This window comes from Terrapene carolina, unplaced genomic scaffold (genome assembly GCF_002925995.2).
Source record: "Terrapene carolina triunguis isolate 2854851 unplaced genomic scaffold, T_m_triunguis-2.0 Scaffold103, whole genome shotgun sequence".
Classification (NCBI taxonomy): Eukaryota; Metazoa; Chordata; order Testudines; family Emydidae; genus Terrapene; species Terrapene triunguis.
The window spans coordinates 1,189,597-1,204,834 of NW_020664454.1; the positions used below are offsets into that span (position 1 = coordinate 1,189,597).

Here is a 15,238-nt window from a genome sequence, read left to right on the forward strand (position 1 = left end):
AGAGAGGTGGGAGAGCACGGTAAGAGTAAAAGGAAACCCATTATGCATAATAAATACAATCCCCAGGTCACTTCTTGCCTAGCCATTGTAAAACCTTAGAAATCATGAGGAAAAAGGCAAGTTCCATGTAACCTGACATTTAATACAAGATGATTCATTTAATACCAGATGATTCGGGGGTGGGGGGAGGTTAGCTCAGTGGTTTGAGCATTGGCCAGGGTTGTGAGTTCAATCCTTGAGGGGGCCACTTAGGGATCTAGGGCAAAAATCTGTCTGGTGATTGGTCCTGCTTTGAGCAGGGGGGTGGACTAGATGACCTCCTGAGGTCCCTTCCAACCCTGATATTCTATTCTATAACTTTTAAGGCTAGAAGGGACCCCTATAGTTATCTGAGCCGATCTCCATAGAATTAGAGGCTCTGCTTTAGAAAGGCATGATAATTGGGTCGGATGCTGCAATCCTTACTCAGCAAGTGGCCTGGGTGCAAACCTGAAGCAGGGCCAAACACTTCTAACTTCCAGTGAGGTGTCCGCACCTCTCAGGAACTGGCCTGTTGTCTATGGAATGGAAAGTTTCACTGCAGAATTAAGCAGAAACCTGTCCATGCTTTGTCTCTCTCATTCCTTTGCAACAACAAACAGATAGGTTGGGGTTTTTTAAGTATTTTTCCAATCATCCCTTCTCCTAGTCCCCTGATTTTTAACTCGCGTGTCACTTCCCATTGACTGTTTTCTGAGCCAAGATTTAAATATGTGACTTTATTGGTGAAATATTTATTTTTTCAGCAATGCCTTAAGGAAACATAACAAAGCTTATGCTCAAATAAATTTGTTAGTCTCTAAGATGCCCTATTACTCCTGTTCTTATAACACATGAAGGGGAAATGTAAATTGCTCCTAAGCTGATTTTTATTTTCTCTGACATCCTCCAACAGAGTTTTCAGAACTTCCTGTAGAAAGCTGTGTGCTAGCAACTATAAAGGTTGTCATGTGAATTTGTCAGGAGGTGGGTCATAGTTTTTCTGCTACGGTAAACAAAAGATCGGCTAATTTACCCTTTGCTGCTTGAACCACTTTCAGATCCCATAGAAGGCTGAACTGGAGTTCTGGTGGTTTAGGACTGCCAGTGATATTTGCTGATAGTACCTTAGAATCATGAGTATGTCACATACTATACTTCTCTTGTACCCAGTGAAACTGTTCCTGTTTTGTGCAGTACTGGGCTTCCTAACTGTGCATTGCTTTAGGTAAGTGAATGTTCTTAAATAAATATCTATGCAATGACATGATAGATAATGAAATGTAACACTGACCGTCTGCTTTTCCTTTCATGGTGAATAAGGAATGTCGTCTGAAGCTATTTTGGAGTTTCTACTGAAGTAAGAAAAGGCACTGTTTTAAAATGAGCATATTATGAAGTGACTGGCTCGAAAAAAGTAATCCAGTCTGATAAATCTTATGAAGTGAAAATCTGTTTGCAGTGCAGTTACTTACTGTGTGTACCTCACAAGGGCATTTTGAGGATTATTAGAGTTCAGCTTGATTTAGGGGTCAAAAGAAAATAAATTTAGGCTAATATTTGAAAGCTCTTCTACTATCTGACTAGAATTGGTAGTTGCCCGGGGAGGGAGTACTGGATCATACAAGATGTCTTTCCTTTACCTAGCTACTATGATCCTAAATTTCTCAACTGGTCTAATACCCTTTGGTCCTCATTTCATATAAACAAAACCCAACACCTGGACTACATAGTTGGCTGATCATTTTCCCCACTTCCTTTTTTACATATAATATTGAATGCACAATATTAAGAACAATCTGCTATACAGGAGGGTCTACGCTCACAGCTTACATTTTTTTGCATTCCTTGTGCTGGTGGAGGCTGGGGGCACTGATGGGGCAATTTTCTTATTGATGGTGGGTTGTGAGGAGGAGGCGTCTAACATCAGGCCCCCCCAACCGCCTCTGGCCTTTAGGGAACGGCATTGGTAAGCTCTGCAGGAAATAGAAAAGCCTAGGAGAGAGGATAGAATTACTGTGCTCCCTGGGAGCTCCTGGAACTATTGTGTAGGTGGAGGGGGGCAGTTGTCAATCAACCCCAAATCAGGGCTTAGGCCTTCAAGACAAAATTGAGCTCTAAGTTTTAGAATTAAAAGTCCTTTGCAATGTTCTTTAAAAAAAAATATGCACATTCTTTTAATCCATAGTTGAGAAAGTGCAGTGTACCCTTGGCTATAGGTATTAGTTTAAAACCACTCTTCATAGTTAAAAAAGATTTATGCTGCATGGGTAAAATTCTGCTCTCAGAGACACCAGTGTCAAGCCAGTGTAGTGAAGTCAATGGAACTGCGTGGGATTCACAGCAGTATCACAATGAGCAGACTTTGTCTCAGCACCTCTCCAAGAGAAGTGATTGAAATTTTTAACAAATCACCACCGGCAACTATAAATATTCTCCATTATTTATCTAAACCGTCATCTTGGTTGACTGACTCTTTGATTAACCCCTGGTAAAATGAATTCATTTCATCTGTTTTGTAATTAAAGTCACAGGTGAGAATAAATGTACAGATGCCTTTGAGACTTTCAAATTACTGATAGAAAGACTGGGATTTTTAGTTTGCTATTAGTAGGGGTCATGGATCCACAAGGCATGCCAAGTCTCTGACCTTAACATAGACTCTTTGGGAGTATACCCTTCTTCGTGCTAGGCCCTGCACCTCCACTTTTGACTGGGTCGCAGACTTCAGCGCTTTGTTTCTCACCATGACTCCTTCAACAGGTCTTAAAGAGCTTGGCCCCTGTTGGAGACTTACCGTCTTGGGAGCTGCGCAACCAGCAGATGTTTGCTGTGACTCAGGACAAATGGTTCCTAACAAGACACCTTTTATTAGACAACTGGAATTCAGTAATTCATGTCCTCAGGGTAGAAGGGAAAAGCAAAGCAGACGTGCATGTGCAGGCTGGCAGCCCAAACTCTCTCTCGTGCCCAAATTTCCAGGACTGACACACGCACCCCTCTGGCCCCACCAGCTAGCCCTGGACAGCAGGATTCTCACTGCAGTCTGCTCACACCTCAGTTCTTTGGTTCAAGCCCAAGTCACACCATTTCATGTTCTGCCCCCCTGGGCTGGCAGCCTTTAAAAGTTAATGCCTAGTCGGTGGTCTTTTATTGTATCTTCAAGGTAACTCTGTTCATATGGTGACATATTCTTACCCACATTGACCTGCCTACTTGACTCCCACCCAGTCACTGCATTTCCGATTCTTCTGTCCCAGGAAAGAAACTAACCCGTTCACACCCAGTGGTTAACAATATAAAAGTGAGTGGGGAAACTGAGACACGCATATTTTTGCTAAAAATAATACCACCATTTCCCACAAATGGAAGGTGCAGTAAAAGCTGCTCGAAGGACCATCAGCAACAGGCACTCCCATTGCTTTAAGCGATCCATGCAGTTTCCAGTGGAATTTTGTCCAGCCTTTAGATAAACAAGTCTGCTACAAAATCAATTTTTGCTGATTCTTTAGTAAAGTCCATGGTGTTTACAGTTACGATCCAGCTGCAGGATTTTTGTCAAGTTGTGATTGTATCATTAATTACCTTGTTTGAGACTGTGGTGATGGGCATGTGATGTTTTACACTTAAATAATACCGTAGCCTTTGACACTCAAATTAAAACATTACAGTCCTGATTCTGTTCTCAGTTATAACAGTGTAAATCAGGAGCCGCACAGTTGCACACCCAGTGTGAGATCGGTAGCCAACTCTTTATTTTGCATGAAAGATTTTAGCAGAGCACAACAAAGGGATTGTTTTAGTGTGTGGAGAGAGAGAGACGCGCACACACACAGAGCCTCTGTTTCGTTCTCCTAGCTTTGCAATCCTACACACTCAAGTTCTTATTCATTGTGAACATTTAGTGGTGAAAGGGAACCTCTTCTTCAGCTAAATGGAGTCAACATGAGCCTAGGCAAAGGCAGATGGGCCCGATCAGTAAGCACCCCTCCGCAGCCGATTGATTGTGTGCTTTCCAGCTGGTCACCATGGAGCACCTGTGATCCCTGTCAAAAGAAAAGAGTGAGTATCTATTATCTTAATATGAAGCATAAGAAATACGAGAGAATAAAAGGCAAGACGGTCTTTCATAATATTGCCTCTGCAAAGACTCGGTGATGGAGTCACTTTTTCTGGCCTGTGGCTCCTCACATCTCCTGCAGGGATAATCTGCACGGGCAATGCAGCTTGATATGAAATTCACCCCATTCAAGGCATCCAGGGTCCAGCACAAGATCTACATACCACTGAAACGTCACAAAAGATCTCCTGGGGCTAAAGTGCATGTCTAAGCCTTGTGCTAGGCTTCCTTGCACAGGGATGAATTTCATGTCAGAGTTCCCGGCAAGTAACTCTTCTTTTTATTGGGACATGGGGGGCTTGCAACCCTTTGCTTTGGAATTCTGGTTCACCTTTGTCAGCTCAATCTCGCAATTCTTGATCTAAACATAGCTCCCATTGACTTCCATGGAAATTTGCTGCGGTAAGGGAGCGTAGGAACAGGCCGTTAATTTTCCCTCTCTTGTATAAAATGTAGCAAATGATCATAGGCCTTTGGCAGGAGCATTCATACATAGGGCCAGTGTCCGCAGGACTCCTGCAAGTTGCTAAGCGCACTCAGCAACTCTGGATTTGAATGGGAATTGAGGGCACACAACACCTCACAGGGCTGGGAGACCCTTTTCATTACCTGCCATTGAGCATTTTCTAGATATGGAACATCTTCAAATTAAGATCCTGTCCTTATGAAGTCAATGTCAAAAATCCCATTGTTTTAAACGGTGCACAGGACCACTCGTTAACAGGTGAAGATAACCATTCTTAGAATGGTTATCCCACGTCAGCCCTTTGCAGTCGGAGTAGTGATGCTCCAGCTGTGTAAGACTCTCAGTTATGAGTTTGTCTAGGAAATGGAAAAGGGGCAGAAGGATAATAATCTATTGGATGGATCAGAGAATTACCTCACAGGGGTGTTGTCAGGAAAATATCAATAATGGTGTGGAAGGTTTAGTAAGTACACAGGTACAGATAGGGTGACCAGAGAGCAAGTGTGAAAAATCGGGACGGGGTGGGGAGTTATAGGCACCCATAGAAGACAAAGCCTCAAATATCGGGACTGTCCCTATAAAATCGGGACATCTGGTCACCCTAGGTACAGAGAATAACAAGAGGTGTCATTACCAGCTCTAATTGAAAGAAGGGAAATGCCATTGAACCCTTCCTTATTCTTTCCCACTCCGAGCGATTAGTGCCATTTAAACAAAATTTATCTTAATGACAAACTAAAAACCACATTTTTTACTCCATCACTACTAAGTGCGGAAAATCTTGTTTAATAAAATGAAAACTACCCCAAATTATTTTTTAAATTAATTCCATTACAAGAAAATCAAAATTCTGCCATATTTACTATTTTTCTTGGCGTTACTCCTATAGCAAATATGTCTCAATACAAGAAGTTTGTATTTTAATTTAGGAACCATAAAATTCATGCATTCTACACAGGTGAGTAAATGTTTTCTATGTCATTACAGTACAGATTTGCCCGAGTGGAACGGCCTTCTCAGTTCAATGGAGACCCGTGTGACTACTCTGACAAAGAAACAGAAGATTGTGTTACAAACAGTCCTTGCAGAAATAAAGTTAGATGTGAAGGCTTTGTATGTGCGATTACAGGTAAGTAGTTGAATTAGAGGTTGGAGCTAGGCTGTTCTCAGTGGTGGCAGATGACAGAACAAGGAGCAATGGTCTCAAGTTGCAGTGGGGGAGGTTTAGGTTGGATATTAGGAAAAACTATTTCACTAGGAGAGTGGTGAAGCACTGGATGGGGTTACCTAGGGAAGTGGTGGAATCTCCTTCCTTAGAGGTTTTTAAGGCCGGGCTTGACAAAGCCTTGGCTGGGATGATTTAGTTGGTGTTGGTCCTGCTTTGAGCAGGGGATTGGACTAGATGACCTCCTGAGGTCTCTTCCAACCCTAATATTCTATGATTCTAGGGGACACTTCTGCTCCTGTTGAAATTGATGACAGAACTTTTTTATGGGATGTGCCTGAGTAAAAATATGCCAGGATGAGGCCCAAAGTATATCAGCACTTACATCACATTTGCAAATGACTGATTTTAACTGGAATGTAGGCCAAGTTCCAGTCCACCAGTCTTGAGCATCTCTTTAAAATCCAGTTGTTTTGGAAAGTAGGACATTAAAAAATAGTCTTGGTAATAAAAGCTGACACAAAACTGATTCAAAAAGTCAGATAACGGCAGCAAAATATGTGCCCATGATTTTGGCACGTGCCTGAGATCATAAGGGAAAAGCTTTATATGGATTTGTTGTTGTAGTGGTAACAGTTCTGCCTACTCCATATAAATTACTGTTCTGTAGCATTCATTAGTTCTCTTTTCACAATCACATTGGAGGAACTGGTGGTACCCTCTAAAGAGATTAGGGGAAATAATATAACAAGAGCTGGGTGTATAATTGAGTTTTCTGTTCGACTGATTGGAAATAACAATTATTCGTTTTTTCTTGGCAAAATGAAAAACTGAATTTTTTTTTATTTGGTCAAACCAAACATTTAGCCTCTCTGTGCCTCAGTTCCCCTTTGGTAAAATGAGAATAATAGCACTTCCCTAGCTCACAAGAGTGTTGTGAGAATAAATACATCAAAGATTGTGAAGTATTTAAAGGTCTACTGATGAAAAGCACCATATAAGAGTGAGGTATTATTTTTATATAATTCATTAACATCTCAGTTGTAGGGATCTTATTATGGATGGACAACACAGCATGAGAAAACAAAATTGTTCCTTCTGCCTTGATTCTTTTGAGGTCTCTGTAGAGCAATTCTAATAATAAAAGACATGAGAGACACGCAGCCTTCATGTCTATTATTTCCCTTATTAAGAATGTGTTACCAGTATGCTCCTCTCTCATATTAATTAATCCTGTCATTTAAAATGTCCCAAATTTGTTCATTGGAATTTCAAGTTATTTGTTCTTGTAATCGATCATCTACATAAGAAAATAATTATAATTATTTATTAATAAGGCCGGTGGGAAAATTTCCAAGGACTTTTTTTTTTTTCAAAAGAAAATTGGATTTTTGACTAAACAAAAATTTTTACAGAAAATTTCTGCCCTAATCAAAAGTGTTTGATTTTTCCATGGAAAAACAAACAAATTTAACTTTTTTTCAGCTTGTATCCATTTTACACTTTTTGGCAGTTTTCAGACTTTTTTAAAATGAAAAGTAGAAATTTCTAGGGGGATGAGGAAATATTTTCCAACCAGCTCTAATCAACATGTTGTAATCTCTTAGTTTATAAGATTTATGGGGTGATGACTGTGTCTTTATAGTTTTTAATAATAAAAATGATAAAGGACTTCTTAATTAAGTAATTTCAATGTTGCCTCTTAGGAAGATGCATTACACGGAGGTTGCTTTGCAATGGAGATGATGACTGTGGGGATCAGTCAGATGAAAAAAACTGTAAAAAGGTGTATAGAAAATGCAACCAGAAGATGGAGCAATACTGGGGAATAGAGAATCTGGCAAGAGGGTAAGTAGGCATCCTTTGAATAAACCAAACATAGCAGTCAAATCAGGATCCAGGTTTTTCATTTTTCACTCCTCTATGCCAGGAGTATCCCTAGGTTCCTTTCCTCTTCATTATGCTCCAGAAAACCTTTGGAATGTATCCCTGTGATGTGTACCCTCAGACAAAGTTGTTTTCCCCTGCTGTTTGCTCTCAGCGTGCTCATGCCATATTGTCTTTCTCATTCTCCTGGCAACTTGCTTTTCCTGTTGTCTTTCAAATGAAGCTTGCTTTGTGTTGACTTACACAATGCTTGCTAGACATTGGAGGCAGGCAGGTAAATAAACATTCCTTTGTCTGGGAAAAACGTGTTTATCTACCCTGCCTGTTTACATCGTTCAAACATATTTTTAGTACATACATACACCTTCTTGACTAATGCCCATACATATGTCTCGCAATGCTTATGATGACCAGTATGATATAAGCTTTCATTTGACACGCTACACAACATTCTTTATAGATAAATACTATGACAGTAATTTGTTAGGTGTAGTGAGTTTGTCAGGCCTGATAGGAGTTGCTGTTATGTGATAATGAACCCTTTGTCAGTGGGCACTGAAGGGCTCTAACATCCCGGAGCATTGGATTGCTTAAAACCTGAATTTGGATTCAGATCTATATGTGCAGTGGGCCTCTACATTTGGAATGAACTGAACCAAAACCTAGGCCCCATTTAAGCCAATGGAAGTTTTGTCATCATCTTCAGTGGGGGCAAGATTTCACCCAAGAACTAAATAATCCTGAATTTTGGGGTGGTTGAATATGATCCAACTCATATAGGATGATAACTGCCTATAAGATCCTACAGTGGGAAAATAGTCCCCTAATCTTCCTTCACGTGCACCCCCTCAAAAATCTTGCTTCATAGAGTAAAAATCACATAAAAGGGAAAATGATCATTTCTGTCAACTCTCTGAAGATGTGACTGCTGTGTGTGTCATTACTGATGCTTCATACTGTTAGCCATAGTATAAATTAAAAAATAATTTGAACTCTTACAGAAACATGCCTCTCATTTCTTTGAAGCCACAAATGCTCAGTCATATGATTTTAGTGGATCTTCCCGCTTTTCACTGTGTTCTAAGATTGAAGATAATTTTAACAATTTCAGAGACCTTTTTATGCAACTTTTTGACTCCACACTAAGGAAAGGGAAGCCTAACAAAGACCTGGAGCACAACATAACAATTATAGGTTCTGGGGATTTCCTGATTGCATCGGTATTTTTTCTTTTGTGATTTTTCCTCTAGTGATGCTCACTGCTATTTAAACATGATCTCATTCAGATTAGCGCCATATCCTGGGACCGTGCACCATGTAGATGAGATTCCACTGGGATTCACCCTTCGGTGATGGTGGTGAATAACGGAGAACTCTTGGTCCCATCACCAAAAAAAAGTCATTCTCCCTACATAAAAACATTGCCAGGCTGTACTTTTACTCTTTACAGATGGATTTAGGATCTGATCCAGTGCCGCCCGAGTGTATATTTTGCCCACCTCTGCCCCTTCTGCCATTCCTGAAAGAGCTAGTCCAAATCCTTACTTTCCAGCACAATTTCAATTCCATGAACTTTTATTGGCTGGGTAAAATGTTGCTATCACTGATGGGATGATGCTATAATGTCAGTCCCAGTTGACAGAATGTAATTCTTCTGCGCTTAATATTATCTTCAGCAATGTTTCAAAACATGACTCCCTCTTTCATTTGCTTGTTGGATGGGAAGGTTCTCCTAGGCCAATAGAGTGGATGATAGAAGATGGAAAGTTCTGATGACAGAATCCCTAGGCAACGAAATAGGCAGGCACAAAAGGAAATAGGGAAAAAAATCTTGCCTTTCTTAGCCAAATTGTATATTTTGCTGCTAATTAAATTATAAACTTTATTGTTTCACTGTTATGCCTCCTACACAGGTTAAATATCCTCACAAACAATCTGGAAGGTTTGGTTCTTGATCACAGGTACTATGCTGGGGGATGTACTCCACATTATATTATGGATACCAGGTTTAGAAAACCATACAATGTAGAAAGCTACTCCCCAGAGGTAAGAATCAGATTTTTTTTTCTGCAAACCAACTTTAATTAAATTTCCAATAGTTTTCAATGCAGCGTGTCGACACAGCTTCATTTACTACATGACATTTTAATGAATTTCAAGAATTGGGGTCAAGTGGTTTAGGACTAAATTTTGACCTACTTTGAAAATATTAGGGAACATAATAAGTGATTGTTATACTCTAATAATCATGTAGATGTTGTTCTCAAAATGACACAAATATGAAAAAGTAAAGTTTCTGTAATGAAGCCATCCAAAATTCTCAGCTAGATTCTGTTGTTTCCTTGATTTGCTTGCAAGAAAGTGAACTAGATTTCAGAGATTCTCTATAATGATGCAGTGCACAATGGGTGCCTGAAACAGTAATGCTCATAATATGAGGAAATCAAGTATTAAATATAAAACTGTAGGGGAAGGAAAAAGGAATGATTCCAGTGTCCATAATGAAAGTGAAATATTTGTGTTCATGGCAACATGTAATTTGGGGCACTTTTACCATTGTTCATTCTTGCACACAGCACAGAGTTTTGACTGGGTTGCATGTTCAGGGGAAGGATGGTCTCATAGTCCAGGCAGAGGACTGGAAATTAGGAGATCTGGGACCTAATTCTGGCTCTGCCAAAGATTTCCAATGTGAATTTTGGCAAATTCAAGTAGGGTTTGATCTTATGCACATTGAAGTCAATGGCAAAACTCCTAATGACTTTAATGGTGCGGGATCAGGGCCTTACTTTCTCTTTGCCTCAAGAACCTGCTCCATAAAAGTGGTGTAAAAAATACTTACAACCAAGGGGCAGTGTGAGGAAAGCACCTTGAGATCCTCTGATAGAAAGGAGGTGTGATGGGATGTACCAACTCCACACTGGGCCTGAAGGGGTTAAGGAGAATCGGAGGGCTCAATCAGCCTTGCCCTGCTACACCTGTAGTAAGTGTCAAAGCTGGAGGGAGGAGCTAAAAGGGCCGAACCAGGCTCAGTTAGGGGTAAACTAGGAAGGAGTGCAGACCTCTGGGTCTCTCTCAGTGAGAGAAGCCTGGCTGGAGTCGGGGAGCTGAGTTGGTGAGTCCCGGCCAGGATTCAGCATGCTGCTAGACAGAGCTGCAGGGAGCAGGAGGACTTCTGCTGAGTCAGCTGAGAAAACTCTCCTGCAGCAGAACCAGATGCTAAGAAGCTCTGCAGTGGGCCTGTGGAAGAGGCCTAGAAAGAAAGGTGCTGATACCTGGGGAGCCAGGAAAGAGGTTGCAGCAAAGGCTGCAGACTGGGCAAGGTAGGAGGTGTCCAGGGAGACAGCCAGAGGTCTGTGTAGCGAGGCCTTGACTTCCTACTCAAGGGTCCCTGGACTGGAATCCAGGGGAGCGGGAGGGCATTGGGTTTCCCTACCAGCCCACCAGGGATGGTGGAGTGGAAACCCCCCTGTAAGGACTGTTGAAGCCCCCCGATACCAGGGGTAAGGCCTGGTGAGTCCAGACTCAGACCCAAAGTTCAACAGGATGTTGATGGACTATTATTTGTCGGACTGCTGGTTTACCCCAGAAGGGGTGAGACTCTGTGTGACCTGGCCGAGTTGCAAGGCCACCACAGAGCTGGCAGCACAGCTGGCAGCCAGGGCACTAAAGGAGGAGAGCCTGCTACACTACACCCAGCCACCATGGGCTTGCCGGCAGTGAGTCATATGCTTCTAGGAGACTACAGAAGTGCAAATAAATATTATTGTTTTAAAATATCCAGAACGTACTGTATAAAAGGGCAGGCACCCAAGTAATTTTCATACTTGTCATTTACCTTTAATGGGCATCAAAGATACGGAGCCTGATTAAAAGCCCATTGAAGTTAATGCTGTGTGTTATCTAGTGTGATTTGATACGTGAATCCTATTAAGCAAGCTTTGTTCCTTTCGCAATTTTAAACGTGTTTAAACGTTCATGGACTTTTAAGATGTAGGCAATTGCAATACGGAGGAGACAGTAGCTCTCATCTGCATTTTATTAACCTGTGCTGCAAATCAAGTGGTATTGTAGTAATAATAATGATTAGCAATTATACCAGGCTTTTCATCTTCAAAGTTAAAGCACTAATTCAAAAGTATGTTTGTTGCAAGACTATCAAGACGTCTTCCCTCTGCTTCAGGTATGAAATCAGTATGCAAGAAATAAAGTGTGTTGGTTTTGCTTTTTGTTTAGACCAAAGGCAAATATGAATTTACATTGACTGAATACGAATCTTATTCAAGTTTTGAAGAAAATATCCTTAGGGCAAGAGCTTCGCAGACTAGCTATGGCTTTGGAATAAAGATACCAGGAGTGTTTGAACTTGGTTACAGTTTAAGTGACAACAGGTTCAAGAAGTTCATTCAAAGGATGAAAAAATTTTCTGCAACTGTAAGTTACTTTCTGCTTAAAACTGTTCTCAGTTTAGTCGTTAACACCTGAGATGTGAAGTTTAAATGTATGTGTGTGTATACATGTATTAAAAAATATAGGACTAGATCCTCAGCTTTTGAACTATAGCTCCAAGGAAATCAGTAGAACTACACCAATTTAGATCAGCTGAGGGTCTGTCCAATAGAGTCTCACTGTAAAAAAGTGAAAGAAAGAAAGAGGCCCAAATTGGTCCTCTGAACACAAAGGGAAGTGCACACCTATTGGTACAAGAGTACTGTCATGTAGGAAGGATTGGCAGGGGGTCTACTGATGCACATCATCCCCTATATGAGCATAGGGGATATAGCACATATTATACTCCTGTGGGAATTCTGCGCCACTGTACATGTGGAGAATTTATGTCCCCCGCAGATTTCTTTGTTTCCCCGCAGAAAAATGACTTTCTGATGGGGAAGCAAAGGGAAGCCACAAAAACGGTCACGTAATCCTCCCAAATAGTATGCCCAGGGCAGCCGTCAGAGAGGTAAATCACTGTGGGTCAGGGGCGGGACTGGGAAAGACACGGCTCGTGGCTCCTACCTGCTAGTTAGACCCACCCCCAAATTTCTCCCCCGGCTGTAGGAAGCTCTGCAACCCTCCCCCTGCGCATTCTGCACCCCATCGCTCCTCAGCTGCAGGGGGAGGATCCCTGTACAGGGAGCCACTCCCCATCTATCCAGCCCCCCTCACTGCCCAGACTCTCCTGCCGAGTCTCACTCCCCCCCGCACCCAGAATCCCCCAGACGAGCCCCACTCCCCCTGCACCTGGACCACCCCGATGAACCACCTGGATCCCCACCCTACCGAGCCCCAACCAGCTGCACATGTATTGCAACCCCACTAAGCCCCACTCCGCCAGCATCTGGACCCCCGCACTTAGTCCCCCATACCCAGTCTCCCCTGCTGAGCCCCAAACACCTTCACCTGGATCCCCCTGCAGAGTCCCATTACTGTTGCACCCAAAAAACCCCAACAAGCCCCTGTGCATCCAGATATCTCCTCCCCCCCCCCCCGCACCTGGATCCTGCACTGAGCCACCGACACCCAGATTTCCCCACACAGAACCCTCTCAACCCACAGCTAGATTCCCCCCATGCTAAGCCTCTTCACACTTGGATCCTGCCTTGCTGAGCCTGTCTGCCCACACCTGGTGCACCTGGCATGGAGTGGCAGGGCTCTGGGGTGTTTCTGGGGCAGGCCCGGTCCTTGTGCTGTGTCAGGGTTGGGTGCAGCCTCATCATTGAGTCCGTGTCCAGGGAGGGGGGAGTTGCACAGTGATCTCCCACCATTAGAGATGAGGAGGATCTAGGGTAACTCACACAGTCATTGATTTTTGAGGACAGAAAGGACCACTATGATCATCTAGTCTGACTTCTTCCATAACACAGACCACTGAATTCCACCCAATGAGTCCTGCTTTGGGCCTGATAAGGGGCCTAGATTTGATTATCCAGGTTGCAGGACGTTTTAAATTGAAAGATCCTCAGCTCTTTAAAATGTTTCCCTTGATGTCCAAACGAACCTGAGTCTGAATGCATTTAGGGCACAGTGGAAAGCCCATTTTATTATCCAGGCTTTTGCCCCAAAAGGGGTGTGGAGAGAGAGGATATTCTTTGGGTTGGACAATAGTTTGAGGGAATGTCTTTTTTTTCTATTGTGTAAAATTTTTCCCTTCACTTTTAAGTTTCGGTAGTGGCACATTTTACAAATTAAGATCTTTGTAGAGTATACGGATTTGTGTGAGCTGTTTAATGCAGACCAGTAACATCCATATTTATACAATGCATAGACTGTATATATAACATTCACTGAGGTAACATACTTTGCATGGAGAACCATGTCCCTCATTTCACTTGGATGCTGTTGTGTGTCTACATTTCATATAGTCCAGCAAATTTATTCATGCCCGTTCTGAGCTGGATGTGGCCCGTTATAAACTGAAGCCTCGGACTCTGATGCTCCATTATGAGTTCCTGCAGAGACTCCATCAGCTGCCTTTAGAGTATAGCTATGGTGAATACAGAGAACTCTACAGAGATTATGGGACGCACTACATCACTGAAGCTACTCTTGGAGGCATCTACGAATACACGTTAGTTGTGAACAGCGAAGAACTCCAAAAGGCAGGTCTGTGTATCCAATAGTATACAGCATTTAATGAAAGAGCAGTTCTTAAAGCTTTGGGGTCAGATCTACTACTTCTGCTGCCACACGCACTCCTATCTAGGAAAACAATTGCCACCTCCACAGCATTATTCCTACCTGAACCTCCAGACGCTGCTCTGTGGGGATTAGGCTCTGTCGATAGAGAGGGGGTAAGCCTGGGGTGAGATGAGGCTATGTGGGGGGTGGAGCACTGATGTCTGTAGCATTATCCCTTAGAGATACTGAATAAGATAATGCTCTCCCCTTCTGTATGTAAACCAAGGACCTAATTTTCAAATGGTGCTGAGCACTCTCCGCTTTCATCAACCTTAGCTGGAGCTGCCGGTGCTTATCACTTCAGCATACGAGGCCCGGTAGTTGATCTTTCCAAAGCTGACTAGACATTAAAATGAATGAGAATCCCATGGCTAAATCCCCAGTTGGCTTTGAAAATCAAAACCTACATTCTTCTATTCACAAAAAGAACAGGAGTACTTGTGGCACCTTAGAGACTAACAAATTTATTAGAGCATAAGCTTTCGTGGGCTACAACCCACTTCTTCGTCCGGATTCTTACCATTCGTCCGGATTCCCCCGGACATGTCCGGATTTTTGAGCTAAAAATAGCGTCCGGGGGGAATTTGTAAATGTCCGGACTTCCCCCCGGACGCTAACAGGGCAGCTGGCCGGATGCTGAAACTTACATGGGGCTCCGACAGCCAGAGACAGCCCCTCCTCCGCTCCCCTGCAACAGAGATCAACTCCCTCCCTCCCTGCATTCCAGATTGCCTCCTGCAGTCTGGAGCTCCTCCCCCGCCAGCCAGCCTGCCGGGACAAGCCTGCCGGGACAAACGGAGCCGTTCCTGAGCAAGCTCACGGAAACATTAGGCGAAGGCCAACAACAAGGGGGGCAGGGGGTCGGAGAAGGGGCAGGGAGGTTTTGGAGGGGGCAGTCAAGAGA

At 42.8% G+C, this 15,238-nt stretch overlaps 1 protein-coding gene across 1 annotated transcript in view; it reads left to right on the forward strand.

The window, feature by feature from the left end:
- The first annotated feature begins 1,049 nt into the window (after positions 1-1,049).
- Positions 1,050-15,238, forward strand: part of LOC112120528 (complement component C8 beta chain) — a 26,761-nt gene continuing 12,572 nt past the window's right edge. Inside the window, exons 1-7 of the mRNA XM_024219641.2 lie at positions 1,050-1,246; positions 3,924-4,080; positions 5,592-5,733; positions 7,476-7,617; positions 9,570-9,702; positions 11,893-12,090; positions 14,019-14,259. Of these exons, the coding sequence (XP_024075409.1) occupies positions 1,155-1,246; positions 3,924-4,080; positions 5,592-5,733; positions 7,476-7,617; positions 9,570-9,702; positions 11,893-12,090; positions 14,019-14,259 (1,105 nt within the window). The 5' untranslated portion in view covers positions 1,050-1,154. The remainder of the gene's footprint in view (positions 1,247-3,923; positions 4,081-5,591; positions 5,734-7,475; positions 7,618-9,569; positions 9,703-11,892; positions 12,091-14,018; positions 14,260-15,238) is intronic.